This window comes from Hemicordylus capensis, chromosome 5 (assembly GCF_027244095.1).
Source record: "Hemicordylus capensis ecotype Gifberg chromosome 5, rHemCap1.1.pri, whole genome shotgun sequence".
NCBI classification, from domain to species: domain Eukaryota; kingdom Metazoa; phylum Chordata; class Lepidosauria; order Squamata; family Cordylidae; genus Hemicordylus; species Hemicordylus capensis.
Genome location: NC_069661.1, coordinates 153,899,534 through 153,913,503, shown reverse-complemented (window position 1 = coordinate 153,913,503; position 13,970 = coordinate 153,899,534). Strand labels below are relative to the sequence as shown.

The window sequence follows — 13,970 nt, the reverse complement described above, 5'->3', positions numbered from 1 at the left end:
GAGACCATTTGTCTTGTCTTCATAATTCGTGAAAATACTAGGGGATTAACAAGAAACTTTCCCAAAATAAGTATGTCTTGTAGTGTCTTCCATGGTGTGGGATATAACATTGATGATAGTCTAATATTCATTCATTCATTCATTCATTCATTCATTCATTCGATTTTTATACTGCCCTTCCAAAATGGCTCAGGGCGGTTTACAATTAAAAACAAAAGCATTAAAATCAGTTAACAATTAAAACAAAAATTATAAAACAGTATAAAACAATTAGCAATTAAAACATCATAAAACACTAATTAAACAATCACAACCATTTTAAAAACCCTGAAAAACAGGTTACAACATTAAAACCATTTACAACTATTTAAAAACCCTGGAAGGCCAGGCCAAACAGATATTAAACAACCATATCAAAATATTATTTGTTTGTCATTTTCTGTAATAAGAAGGATCAGCATTATAGTTCTGTTTGGGTGAGACAGGAAGTTTAGATGCTGCATACTTCCTGTTCTTCTACATCTATGTCCACAGAATTGCTTCTCGCCTATCTGAGAGGTGTGCCAACTCCCAATTTGGGAACAGCTTGCTGAACTCTGAGGCAGAGGCCAACACCCAGACTTAGTTTGTGTTGATGTGCCAGCATTTTCATCACATTCCCCTCTCTCTGCAGCTGCCTGTGTCTCTGACGATCTGTCCCAACCCTCAGGGACGTAGTTCCCAGAGGCAACAGCAGAAGAAAGGGGAGATGACCCAAAATAATTCTGTCCCCTCCCACTTGTGCTACGGAAAACCCTGGTGGTCAATGCAGAGTTAATCTGGATGTTGGCTATGTTTACTTTTCCTATCCAAAACTAACTTTTTTAAAAATCCACCCCTACCAGGGAGATGTGCAAACTGCCTTTGCAGTACACTGGAAGTTTATGCACCTCTCAAGCTGGAGAAATGTTACTTCAGCCAACTCACTCCCAGTCCTCCCAAATATAATTGCCTGTACAAATGACCTCACAAGAGCAGTGTAACATTGGATGAGTACATTCAGCTGAAATCAGTGAACAGTGAACACTGCAAGTTATGGTTTTCCTGTTTACAAAAGAGGAGCTGTCTTCACCAGCTCAGAGATGTGGAAGATCAGAACATATGATATTCTCGGGGGAAGAGGATTGATGGGGAGAAAGGAAATAAAATGATAGAAGGGATGGAAATATGAATCTCTCTTTTTGTCCCAAATATAAGGTGGAATTGATGAAGATGAGGTAGGGGAGGGTTCAGTTTTGAAGCAGGCACTTCCTTTAATCGGCTACTGAGCTAAGTGTTAACTATGTATTCTGTTGAGCCTGTCATTAACACTGATGTGCTTAACTTCTTTTCCAAAAACTGTGGGCAGCTGTGGGGAGGGAGTTCAATCTGAATTGGGACCATTAGGAGGAGTCTGGAGAACATTGATGCTCTGCTCCCACCATGATCCCAATCCTAATTGGAAGACACCATAAACGATAACAGGAAAAGCTGCTGGGGCCCATGCTGGATCATCTTGTTGTCCCAGGAATGCTCTCTCTTTGTGTTTTGTCAAAACACACACACACACACACACCTCTAGATGCATATATTGATAGTCTTATGTCTATATTGTATTTATATTCTTGTTTTTAAATTAAGTTCCAGAGGAGCAGCTCATTGAGTTTGTTGAGGACAAAGATCATTTGATCATACTAAATGTATTTAAAAAATTCCCAGAGAAAGAAAATGTTGTACTTCTTGCACTTTTGTCTCTACATTCACTGGCTGGGCCACGTAAGTATGGTCTCTCTTTAATAATTGTAGTGATAAAAAAGCATGTATGTGTTAATCATCAATTTACTCTTGACCTTTTGAACTGTGACATACAGGTGGATCTTGCTATACGTGGTGCCACTATTTATGGTTCCATGCATCCACGGTCCGAAAATAGGCACCAACCTTGGCATACGCGGGTACAGAAAGGGATACCCACGTATCCACTGTCCCTAGGTGGCTAGAAGTGACTTCCTAGGTCATTTCTGGCTGCCATTTTGTTTAAAGGAGCCATTTGTGGTTCTTCTGTCAAAAAAATAAAAATAAAAACAAAATTTGAAAAATCCTCCAAATTGGTTTGTGGGGCATAACATGGACAGTTGCAGACCTTCAGAGTGTGATATGGCACTTTTTTTGCTCCTTTTGCCCTGAAGGAAACTAACCCCCAAATCACCATAGACCAGGGCTGCTCAACTTTTGGCCCTCCTGAAGATGTTAGCCTACAACTCCCATAATCCCTGCAATTGGCCACTGTGGCTGGGGATTATGGGAGTTGTAGTAAAAAAACAAAAAACAGCTGGAGGGCTGAAGCAGAGTAGGCAAGCCATAGACTCAATGCCTTGTTAGCTGCGGTTTTTGTTTACCACGGAAAACAGTGGGAATGGAACCAGTGTTCCCTCTAACAGGGATTCCCAGATGTTGTTGACTACAACTCCCATTATCCCCAAAGAAAAGCCATTGCAGCTGGGGATTCTGGGAGTTGTAGTCAACAACATCTGGGAATCCCTGTTAGAGGGAAGAACCCCCACAGATAATGAGCAAAAGTGAATTCCCAAATGAGATGCTCTTGGTGTTTATCTGATATAGAGATATAGAGATAGATAGATATAGTGGAATTTGATCATTGAAAATTATTTCTAAGCATGGAGTTGGTTGCCAGTTTCTTTTACTGGACTAGTTCCTGTTTCTCTAATTGTAGTATGACTTCTAAAATGGAAGTAGGGAAACCTCTTTTGACCTGGAGATAACTGGTTACCTGCTGGGTTTCTGGTGTCAAACTGCCATTGGAGGCACAAGATTGGAGCCATTTTGAAAATAATAAAGAAAGGGTGACAAGCCTAAACATAGAATTAGAAACAGTGGCCAAATATTGAGCTTGTGGAAGTCTGCAGAATAGAATAATCTTGTAAGTCCGTGCTTGAAACCAAGACACAAATGCTGGGTTTTATGGTTTATTTGGTCATATGAGTCTCAATGCTTTTAACATGGTTACAGGCATGGCCTTACAAGATTCTTCCATCTGCTTCTTGCTCAAGACACTTTAATGATACTCTTGAGCCAGTTCAGACACCACTTCAAACCTCAGTTTATTTCAAGAAAAGTGTTTTGAATAAACCAAGATTGTTTAGTTCAGATATCACAGCCAATCATGATTTGTGTTTTTAACTGCAGACAGATTCTCTTGAGGTTTGTGCGGGCAGGGGAGGAGGGAGTGCATGCTGCTCCCAAAGTTTGGAGAGATCACATGGAACTAAGATTTAACCGTAGGCCTGATGTCTGAACTGGCCCTCTGGATGGGTTTGGATGACCAAATAAACCAGGGTTTATTCTATTATGAAATGGACCTGAGTCTATGCACTGCTACCTTCTTCACTCAAGTGCCAGAGAAATCATGGTTTGTTAAACCTCGGCTCCGCAGCTTGTCCAAAGATTAGAACTGTGCTTTAACTATGGTTTCCAAAGCAAAATTAAACCAGCACTTGAAACCCAAGAGTTCAGTCTTGGTTGCAAAGTCTAGTTTAATTGTAGCTTGAAAACCACAATTAAAACACAGCTCTGGGTTTAGACAAGCTGTGGTTTAATCTGGAGTTCCCAGTCTTGGTTCCCTAGATGTTGTTGGATTACAAGCCCCATCTTTCCTGAATTCAATGGCTGACTGCAATTACACGTTAGTAAATTCAGTTGCTCATGGTGATGGTCACAGTTCCATCACAGAGGTGGACACAGTTGAGCTTACTCAAATTAATGCAGTTAAGTGCGCCTAATCAAGCCCATTTTGGGTTGTGTTAATGCTGTCCTGGATAATACTGAAACATATTTTCTATAAAACAGCAGCAGCAGTTTTTCCGCCGTGCCCCCCCCACCTCCCTTACTGCTTCTTCAGAAAAATATTTCTACTTCTAAAATAAACTTTTTGAAAATGTGCTTGCCATTACTGAAGGTTAAGTCAAGTTTCCCTCTTGATGATTTAGATATTGGCTGCACACAGTAAACTCTGTTGATTAATACTTATTCCTGTGTAAATTGTAGGCATAAAAGTCATTGTTCTAAACGGTGATCTAATCTCATTGCTAATTAAAACTAGTGGCTAACTGTCACAATGCACTTGTGGATATATGAGATATGGTATAGCAGGATATGAAATGGAACCAAAGACAAAGGACTGGTTCAGGATGAAATACAGACATTATTTCTCTGGTGGGTGTCGGCTTTAGCAGTCATGGGGCTGGCATGATGTTCTGTCTGCCCACAACTGACCTAACATTGCTAAAATGAAAAACATTTGAAAATAAATGTTTCTTAGAAGTCTGTTGGAAAATTGTAGCAGTGCAACACAATGTAGAAAATACTATATTGTGAAAGTTCTGAAATTGAAGATACCATCTTATCAGTCGAATAGTTAAAAAAAAAAAAGAAGCCAGACAACTTATTGTGCACATGTTGGTGTAGCCATGAATTAGGAGTGCTGCATTTAATAATAAGGGCTTTTTAAAAGTCTGCTTTTACAAGGATATGAACTGTTTCCCTTGCTTACATATCATCTTCTTAAAAGTGCAGCAAAATCAGGAATGGTAGTTGAAGAAAAATTTTTCAGTGCTCATCCATGCAAAAAGAGTATTTAATATTATGTAGCATACAATTTCTTAACTCAGGGTAAACAGTCATGACTGCTTTCTGCTTTACTACCATAAGATGGTCTCCCCCACTCCCATCGTGTTACATTCAACTTAAAGGCCCTTTATGGGCCTCCGAACCGGTTCGAATGGCAGCTGGTTCCGCCAGTTCAAAGGCGGGGGGTGGGGTGCTGCTTTAAGGGGGGGGGAGGATGCACTTACCCCTCCCGCTGCTCTTCCCCAGCCTGTGCTCCAGTTCAATTCAGTTTATTGCGATCTTTGGTCAACTACACAATCCAGATCAAATAAATCAACCATGAGGGTTGATATCAATATAAACAGATACATGCATATACATATAAAAATTAGTTACATAGAAGACTGAGATTAAAAAATCTAGAATAAAACAAAATTAAAAAGAAAAAGGAGGGATGATTAAAATTGACCATTTCTGACACACCATGAGAAAATTTTAATCGCAGCTGTACAGAATTTGGCTACTGAGTGCAAGACATAAGTGTGTTTATCAGCAAGAAATAAGTTTATATAAAATGCATCTGAATTGTCAGGGTATCTAAGAATGAGAGGAGCAATGTATTTGGAACACAGCTCACGGTAGAAAGAACAATACAGGAGCACGTGGCCGACCATCTCAATATTCCCACTTTCACAAGGGCACATCTCTCCAAATAAGGAACTCTCCTATACCTACCCTCTAGTACTGCAGAGGGCAGCACTTCAAGCCGAGCCAATGTCAGGGCTCTTCTGTGTGCTGGATATATCAGCTGGTTTTTGTGAGGGCTTGGTGGCTCCAAGTCTTACGAGGCTTGGTGCCTGGCTTAAATCTGTCTGGCGTTCCATATCAATAATACGCCTCTTGCTCCGGTTTTCTAAAGTCCCTTGGGGCGGTAGCTTACCTCCCTGCCAGCCCATTGCCCCCATTTACCGGAACTGTCTGGAAGTAGTCAGCGCGCTTGCGTGTGCTGGTGCACGCAGGCACGTTGGCTACTTCTGGATAGTTCCGGTAAATGGGGGAAATGGGATGGCAGGGAGGTATGCTGCCACCCCGAGGGACTTTAGAAAACTGGAGCACCGGCGGGGGAAGAGCGGCGGGAAGGGTAAGTGCACCCTTCCCCACCCTTAAAGCAGTACACACACACATACCCCGCCTTAAACTACCCTCGCTCGGTTCTGTGTGCATCCCTAGTCCTAAGGTACACTTGCCACCTGAGGTCATTGCCTCATGGAGGAGCTGCCTCTGAATGTACTGCTGCTAACATTTATACCAGTAATTGGAGCCATAACCTTTGCATTTTTTAAACTAGATATTGCTGTACCAATTATGAGAACTAATTCGAGAAGAATGGCTCTATTTCCGTAGCAAGCAGAGAAAAACTACGATTTGGGAGGTCACAGTTTATTTGAAATCTGACTCAAATCTGAAATTTGATACAAACAACCCCCCTTTTCGAAACATTGTATGTTACGATTTTGTGTTAATTTTGATTGCCTGCAGAGATTTTTCTTTACATTTCCTGCTGCATAGTCAATATTATTATTGTTTTCTAGTGTTCCTTGTATTAAAAGTTGTTACTTCCCCCCCACCAAATATTCAAGCTTGTCAAAGCATCAGTCAGTTTTCAAAACCAAAAGTGTTTGTATAAAAATAACATGAATGTTTTTTCTTACTCAAGTAAGAATATTTCTTTCTGTTGGTTTTAGCCAGCAATGTGGAAGTTCTTATGTCTGGAAATGTGAGATCTTACAATATCGTAGTTGAGATGATGAAAACATTCCCCAAGAGTGAGCCAATTCAGGAAGTGAGCTGCTGTTTGTTGCATAAACTTACACTGGGTGAGTTCTGAAACGATAGTAGTATGACCTTTTGTTTTAACACTGACAAGGTTACCAGCACAGATTTTGTTGCTTCTCCTTCCGGGAAGAGTAGCAAAAGGCTATGTATGCACATATCAGAAATCTCGACGCCCTTCTTTTTAAGATGGTTCCCTGTGCTCTCTGATAATCTTCTCTTGAAACTTGGGGTAATTTTGAATGCAGCCTCCAGTGCAACATGAGAAGTTGCAGTGGGCAAAAATATGGCAGTGAAACCACAGTGCATACACAGAAGCCGAGAAGCTTTTTAGCCCTGATTAAGTATAAAGTGTTGATTATTTTTCTGCAGTGGTCTGAGGTATTATTTATTCAGAGATTTTCTCTAAGTTTGAATAGGGAAAACTCACTTGTGTGAGAGGAAATCCAGAAGAGGCCTGCACAGACTCTTGAATCTATTCTCAATTACAGGATTCCATAAAAAAGAAAATTAATTCATCATAACATGACTGCTATGTCTTTGGGATTCCCCACCCCTGGAAAGCATAACTCGGGTTTTAAGATTCAGAATGTGGCTTCCTGAGAATTCTCTCCCCCTCCTCCACCCCATCCCACCCTCAATTTAAAGAAACAACAAAGTTACCCACAATTGTCAAATTGGAAGGTTCAGAGATCACACAAAGACTTGAGCAGACCTTCCATCTGCTTGGCCTTCTCTAACACTCCAAGGATTTTCCACTGTTGCCACTTTGGCCCTCTCATTCACACAGTTCTTATAATTCTGTTCAAATTAGAAAACTCACATTTGATATGAGAGCAGAATTGAAATGCCATTGATGTCGAAGCTGTATTTCATTGGCATGGAATTTCTTTTTTTCTTGCTTCAGACTCCAACAGTGATGTATAAAATGCATGCATTCAGTGTCTGAACAGTAGATTCAACTATCTTTTGAATTCCCCCCTCCCAACAGGAAACTTTTTCAATATCCTGGTATTAAACAATGTGCATGAAGTTATTGTGAAGGCTGTTGAAAAGTACCCTGGAAATGCAAAGCTACAGGCTGCAGGCCTCAGTTGTTTGGCTCTTCTCAGTAAGTAACTATATAACTTAAGTGGAAAGTCCTCCACATGCCATGCAGTTTGTTGCTAGAATATGTTTCTTACATAGGACTGCAAAGATGGTATGGACAAGAATGTAAATACGGCCTTGCTCAACAACAGCTGGAGAGCCAAGGTTGCCTACACCTGCTCTAATGGATCCTAGTTACTTGCACGTATGGCCACTTGCTTTTTATTCCTTTGGCGGCCCATTCTTTCCACCTTGTTAGAGTTGGAGCACACATTTGTGGGTTGCCATAAGGGATGTGCACGAACCAGTTCGAACCGGTTTGAATGTCTGGCGGTTTGGCCAGTTCGAAGGTGGGGTGGGGGGGATATCTTTAAGGACAGGCAATGGTGCTCTTATCCATCCTGCCGCGGTTCCCCCTCCAGCGCTGTCTTTTAAAACTATCCGCCAGGGTGGCAGCGTACCTTCTTACCACCCCGGTGCCGCCTCTGGTTGGAAGTGCCTGGTGCACATGCGTGCAATGCGCTCCAGGCACTTTATTTTTATTTATTTTATTTTATTTATTTAAAAATAAATTAATAGATAAATTAATTTATTGTTCTAGATAAACCACTAAAAAATTCTGTTGAAAAGTAGTATATAGATATTTGTAGTTGTTGTAGAAACATGTTCTCGTGTTTCCATGGACTAAAACATTGGTGCTCTCTCCTCTGTCAGTGCCAAATTGTGGTATGTGTAAAGTATCTTAGGCTGCTTTCATCTCCTGTAGGAAAGCCCATTTAGAGATTTAATTATGGTGAATTTGCTCCATTCCACTCCTTTGAAACTGGCATCTAGGGATGTGCACGAACACATTCAGGAGGCGGTGTGTGTGTGTGGTGGAGTGGGAGTCCTTCAAGGTGCAGAGAGTGTGCTCTTACCTCCACCGCCACATTTCCCCCTCAGGCGCTTCCCCCAAAATTGCTGCTGCGGGGCTGCAGCATACCTCTTTGCAGCCCCGGTCAGCGTCCTACCAGTGGCTGATGCGCATCCATAAAAGGACTGCCAAACCGTTTTGTGCACATCCCTACTGGCATCTGTCACAATCCAGACAGAGCAGTGGCTAGATTAAAAAAGCAGGCAGGACTACTGCATAAAGGAAGAGTAAGGGGCTGGATGAGGAAGTGAAGTTGAATTGTTTTGGCTTGTCAGCCTGAGGCTTTCTTTCCTTGCAGTCTGAAGATTAAAAACAGATATCTGGATTTCAGTCAAGACAAATCCATTATCTTTTGTTAAATGGCCTCCGCACATCACCTCTGTTTGAGAGACTATAATTTTTTCCCGATTGACTATCTTGATCTTGATCAATTAGCTAAAACTATGGTTGACATAGAGGTTATTGGCACAACTGGTGCGGGTGCCGGTTGACACAACTGGTCATTGATACCACTGCAACGGAGCACAGGTGGGCGGGGGGGTGGGGGGAGATTGCACTTCACTCACCTCCCCCATGCCCCCCGAGGATTGCAGAAATGTTGCTGGGAGCACGGACTGCGCTCCCAGATGAGCGATCACTGGAGAGTTGGGACAACATATCCTACAAAGCACCATGCGTTCAGCATGGTGCATTGGAGGATTTCTCCAGGAGACAGACACTCTAGGTGCCCATCTCTGTGACCACATGGGCTGCCTGCGCAGTTGCACATCTGTGGAACCTGGGTTAAGGCAGTGCTCATGCCCTTAACTTTAACCCAGGTGAAAAGCTGGGCTACACAGCTCCCAAGCCTGGGTAGAATGCAGTTTTTGATTGTGTGAATGACCTCTGTGTGTTGTTGAACTCATGCCAAATGTTTCTTCCTTAAAAAAACTGTCAGTTGTTTTCTTTCCTTATCCTAACAAGTAGCTAGGATATGAAATAAAATCTTTTGCAAGTAATTATCATTATCATGTTTCATCACCTTTGCTAATCTTTACTGGAATGTGAAAATAACTGAATGCACTCATTTTCAAAATACAAGTAAACAAATTATAACTTTTCCCCCAAGCGGAAACAATATTTTTAAACAGAGACTTGGAAGAAAAAGAGGAGGATGAGGAGGAAGGAGAAAAATTATGCTGGCTGGAAGCTTGTTATAAAGCACTAAAATTGCACCGGAAAAATATAGATGTGCAGGTAAAAAACTGTGAATCATGAGGAGGTAGTGATTGACATGGGACTTGGGTGTTGAATGATTTTCTTTACATTGTAACTAGGAGAAACAACAATCAAATTAGATCCAAAAAACCTCTTATTGAATATTTTATTTGCTAAGCTCTTTAACACACACCACTTTAATTTGCCAATTGTTATTTGCAATCTTCTGTGGCTGACATCCAAACTAATATAGTTATGGCATCAGTGGTCCCTCTAATTTTTTTCATCTCTGTGCGGAATGAGTTTTGTTCTGGGTGCCAGTATCAGGGCAGTGTGCGCACACCTGCATTCAGAGTGGGACCTTCCTGATTCAACTTGAGTGGGATCTAAAATGAACTGAGCGGACATCCAAAAACTTGTGAGCACGCACACGTGTGCATGCCTTAGAGGGAACAGTGGCTGGCACTACAGGTCAGGGGGTGATTTTCTTTAGTTCTTTCTGTAGCTAACTGTGACTCTCAAAGATATGTCCCTGAGGGTTGTGCAGCCTTCCCTATAGTGCCTGCTGTGTGTTTGCTTCACCAGCATTTTGTTAGTCTGGCTGTGTTCTTAGTTCTGGCTTCCCTTTGAAGGTAGGACTGGATACAAATGTAACAAATTTCACCAGAGTCACAGAGATCTGTGGATGTTGATAACTCACTATAAATCTATTAGGTAATGTTATATGGTTCAAAGGATTCCAGGCCAATGAAATTCCTGGCCCTTTCTGAAATGAAATGACAGTGTATGTTTGGGAATAATGTGAACTTTTGTAATTTGTTATCTATTTTCATAGATCATATTGGTTCCTAATGTATATTCATAACCAGTTTATATTTATTTTGATGCTTTGATCACTACCATGAATCATACTTCTGATTCTTCTTGGGATAATTTGAAAAATTAAATGTATTATCCTCATGATTTATATCATTATTTTCTTTTAGGAGGCTGCATGTTGGGCTTTGAACAATCTGCTTATGTACCAACACAGTCTTCATGAGAAGATTGGAGATGAAGAGAAAAAGTCAGTAGGCGAAATTTATGTATCTATATATATAATTCTCCTGGGTGTGCCTTTCGAATGTGCATCCCGGCAGCCCAGTTGATTGGCTGGGCTGCGTGGGCGCCTGATTGGCTAAGGCGCACCCAGGAGAATTGGCGGTTGGGTGGCTGCGGAGGCAAGGCGGCAGGCCCGGGCGGTGGGAGGCCCGGGCCGCCGCCGTGGGAGAATTGGCTTGCCGGGCAGCCGCGGGGGCAGTAGTGACCCGGCCATGATGGTGGCCGCACTCGGCCCGGCTGGAGACTGAGCGGCGGGCCGCCGCCGCGGCCCCAGGCCCCGGCAGCCCAGGCCACGGCAGCAGGAGAATTGGCTTGCTGGGCAGCCGCGGTGGCAGTAGTGACCCAGCCGTGATGACGGCCGCACTCGGCCCGGCCGGAGACTGAGGCGGGAGGAGAGAGAGGTAGCCGGCCCCAAAGAGCGCACAGATGCTCTGTGTGGGGTCGGCTGGTTTATTATTTTTCTGCACTGCAAAAACAGGAGAGTCTTGAGGTTCTTCCTGAAAACAAACAGAGAAGGAGATACTCTTATTTCAGTAGGGAAATTGAGTGTTTTGAAAATGTGAACCTCCAGATTTACAACTCAGTTTCCCACCCCGCTTTGATAGTTTCCCTATTAACCATTGGAATCAAAATTGGGAGAAGGAGACTGTCATAAGACAGAGAATGCCCTGGTATCAGACCTTCACATGTTGCATTTTTCTGGCATGGTCATTGATAATATAGGGGAAAGTATAGAAATGATGGTCTGGCCCATGCAGTCATTCAAATCTACGTTTAATATGGGTAACCAACATTAGCATGACTGTGTGAACCCACACCAAGATGGGAATGTCAGATTCATCTTGGACCATAAACTACCTTGTTGTGGGTTCACACAATCAAGCTAACATCATTAACCCACATTAAACCTAGGTTCGACCAATTGTGTGAATCAGACCACTGTGTGAATGCCTGAGTGCCCTTTTCTTTCCTGTGTCAGGAAGCTACCATATCTGTGGGTTTTCCAATGTGTGTACATGTGGCAAAGAGGATACTAGGAACTCATCCTGGTATTTTATATTTAGCAGTGTTGGAGCTGCCGTATGGTGGTGTTACTGAAACAGCTTGTTTTGGGGCTGCAAACGGCACCCCTCTATGTGATTTTGAGTTTCAGGCTAGTAAACTCCATCTTGGATACCTGAGCTCACGGGATCATGAACACTGCACATGCCCATATATGGCAAACTATGCAATTTGGTTGCTTGGCACAAGCAAACATGGGGCCATGCTCCCCAAGGTCAGGATAACAAACAATTGTAAGGAGACCCCCATGACCTCTCTTTCAAAACGGAGGAAGCTAACAAGAAGACCCGGGCCAAAGAGACCTTCATAAGAGAAATAGCTAACTCCCTTTTTCAGTGGGATTAGTCTTGCTCTTATCACAATGTTAATGAGCTGTCAAGACCCAGAGGTAGGATCATTAACAGGAAAAGAAAACCTCTCTCTCTCTCTCTCCCCCTCTCCCAGGAAGAGACATCTCAGTCTCAGATGAAGCTTTTGAGTTCACCCATTCAGTACTCTACACATACCTCTTGACCAGCCATTCCATCTTTTGTTTCCTAAAGATCACGCCCACTTGATGGGTTCATACAAACATGAAATTCTTTACTTGCAGGTTTCAGCCCCTGCAGTCAGGGAGCCTGACCTTTGCATTGCTCCAGGGCATGATTTTGCCTGCTTGTAGTCTTGACATGAGCTACCTAATGGCACAGCGGGGAAATGACTTGATTAGCAAGCCAGAGGTTGCCGGTTCAAATCCCCGCTGGTATATTTCCCAGACTATGGGAAACACCTATATTGGGCAGCAGTGATATAGGAAGGTGCTGAAAGGCATCATCTCATACTGCATGGGAGATGGCAATGGTAAACTCCTCCTGTATTCTACCAAGGACAACCACAGGGCTCTGTGGTCTCCAAGAGTCGACATCGACTCGATGACACACTTTACCTTTACTCCTTACACAAGCACATGGTCAGGAGGGAAAACAGAAGACGACGAAGGAGGGAAAACACAACAGAGAACTCAGAGAAGGACCCTTGATAACAGAACACCCTGGACCTATACTGGAACCAAATTCTATCCAGGTTCCCTAGCCTGCAAGTGGTCGTGCTATGCCACTTGCTTCTTCTCTTTCCTGCCTTTCTACTTTGCCCCTGCGGAGAAATCTACTTGTGCACTCCAACCTGCAAATGAATCCAATGCACCAACAGATCAGGACCAGTAATGCTAACCGTCTATCCCTTCTGAATCATCTCGCCCCCTTCTCTCTCCTCTTTTACATTTGGGTCCTTTCTCAAGCAAAGCCTTAAGCTAATTTATTCACAATTTGGACCTTAAGCTAAAACGCCTCTATGTGAGACTCTAGTTAATACCGTTAGTTAAGATTTTATTGCCTCTTCACCTTGCCTAATCTATCTTTTATTTTCCTGTACTCCGATTATTCCCAAATAAATCTGATTGTGCTATATTTGTCTTTGCATCATTTCCAGATCAAAACCTTGCATAAGTTGACACTTTAATGAACTGTTCCATATGGTCACATTGATTTCCCACATTATCCCAGCCCGATTGGAGTGTTTAGCCAGCACCCCAGAACAGTTCCATTGACTCTTTCTCATGCCACTCAGTAATGTTGGGAGACTGGGGTCATGTTCAAGGAGGTCATGGCATGGCTTCTTCTTATTGAAAAGCTGCTCCAGTTCTTGGGAGAAGTGATGATTGTAAGAGAAGGTATTATAATGTGGGTGCTTCTCATGTGGCCTCAAACATCCAATATTACTGAAAAGCACAGGAAGATGCCACCATGCAGTAGTTCCCATGCCAATAAAGGTACTGCTGAAAGAGGAGCCATTGTTTTACAGATATTAAGACCATTCACACAACCAGACTGTGAAGGGTAGGGGGAGGCGAGGGGGGAGTCAGGCTCCTACCTGCCTTCTCCCGAGGTAGTCTCCTTCTACCTCTGCTGATCACACACCCAGATGACCAGTGCGGTGGCTATCAGCAGAGCTGTGGTCCAGAGTAGGAAGTCCTCCGGAATCCCATAATATACCGCTCAAGGAGCACGGTGCATGTGGGAAGTTCCAAGTGTCTGGCTCTATGGAAGCTCATTGCAGACAGCCCGGGCTTCCACATGAGCCAGGAGTGAGAAAG

General features: G+C 42.9%; 1 protein-coding gene across 5 annotated transcripts in view; it reads left to right on the top strand.

The window, feature by feature from the left end:
* LRRK2 (leucine rich repeat kinase 2) overlaps nucleotides 1–13,970 on the top strand; it is a 138,106-nt gene that overhangs the window by 27,653 nt on the left and 96,483 nt on the right. For all 5 annotated transcript variants that reach the window (XM_053251704.1, XM_053251705.1, XM_053251706.1 and 2 more), the window contains 5 exons: nucleotides 1,660–1,794; nucleotides 6,390–6,521; nucleotides 7,469–7,588; nucleotides 9,588–9,715; nucleotides 10,663–10,742. In XM_053251704.1, the coding sequence (XP_053107679.1) occupies nucleotides 1,660–1,794; nucleotides 6,390–6,521; nucleotides 7,469–7,588; nucleotides 9,588–9,715; nucleotides 10,663–10,742 (595 nt within the window). The remainder of the gene's footprint in view (nucleotides 1–1,659; nucleotides 1,795–6,389; nucleotides 6,522–7,468; nucleotides 7,589–9,587; nucleotides 9,716–10,662; nucleotides 10,743–13,970) is intronic.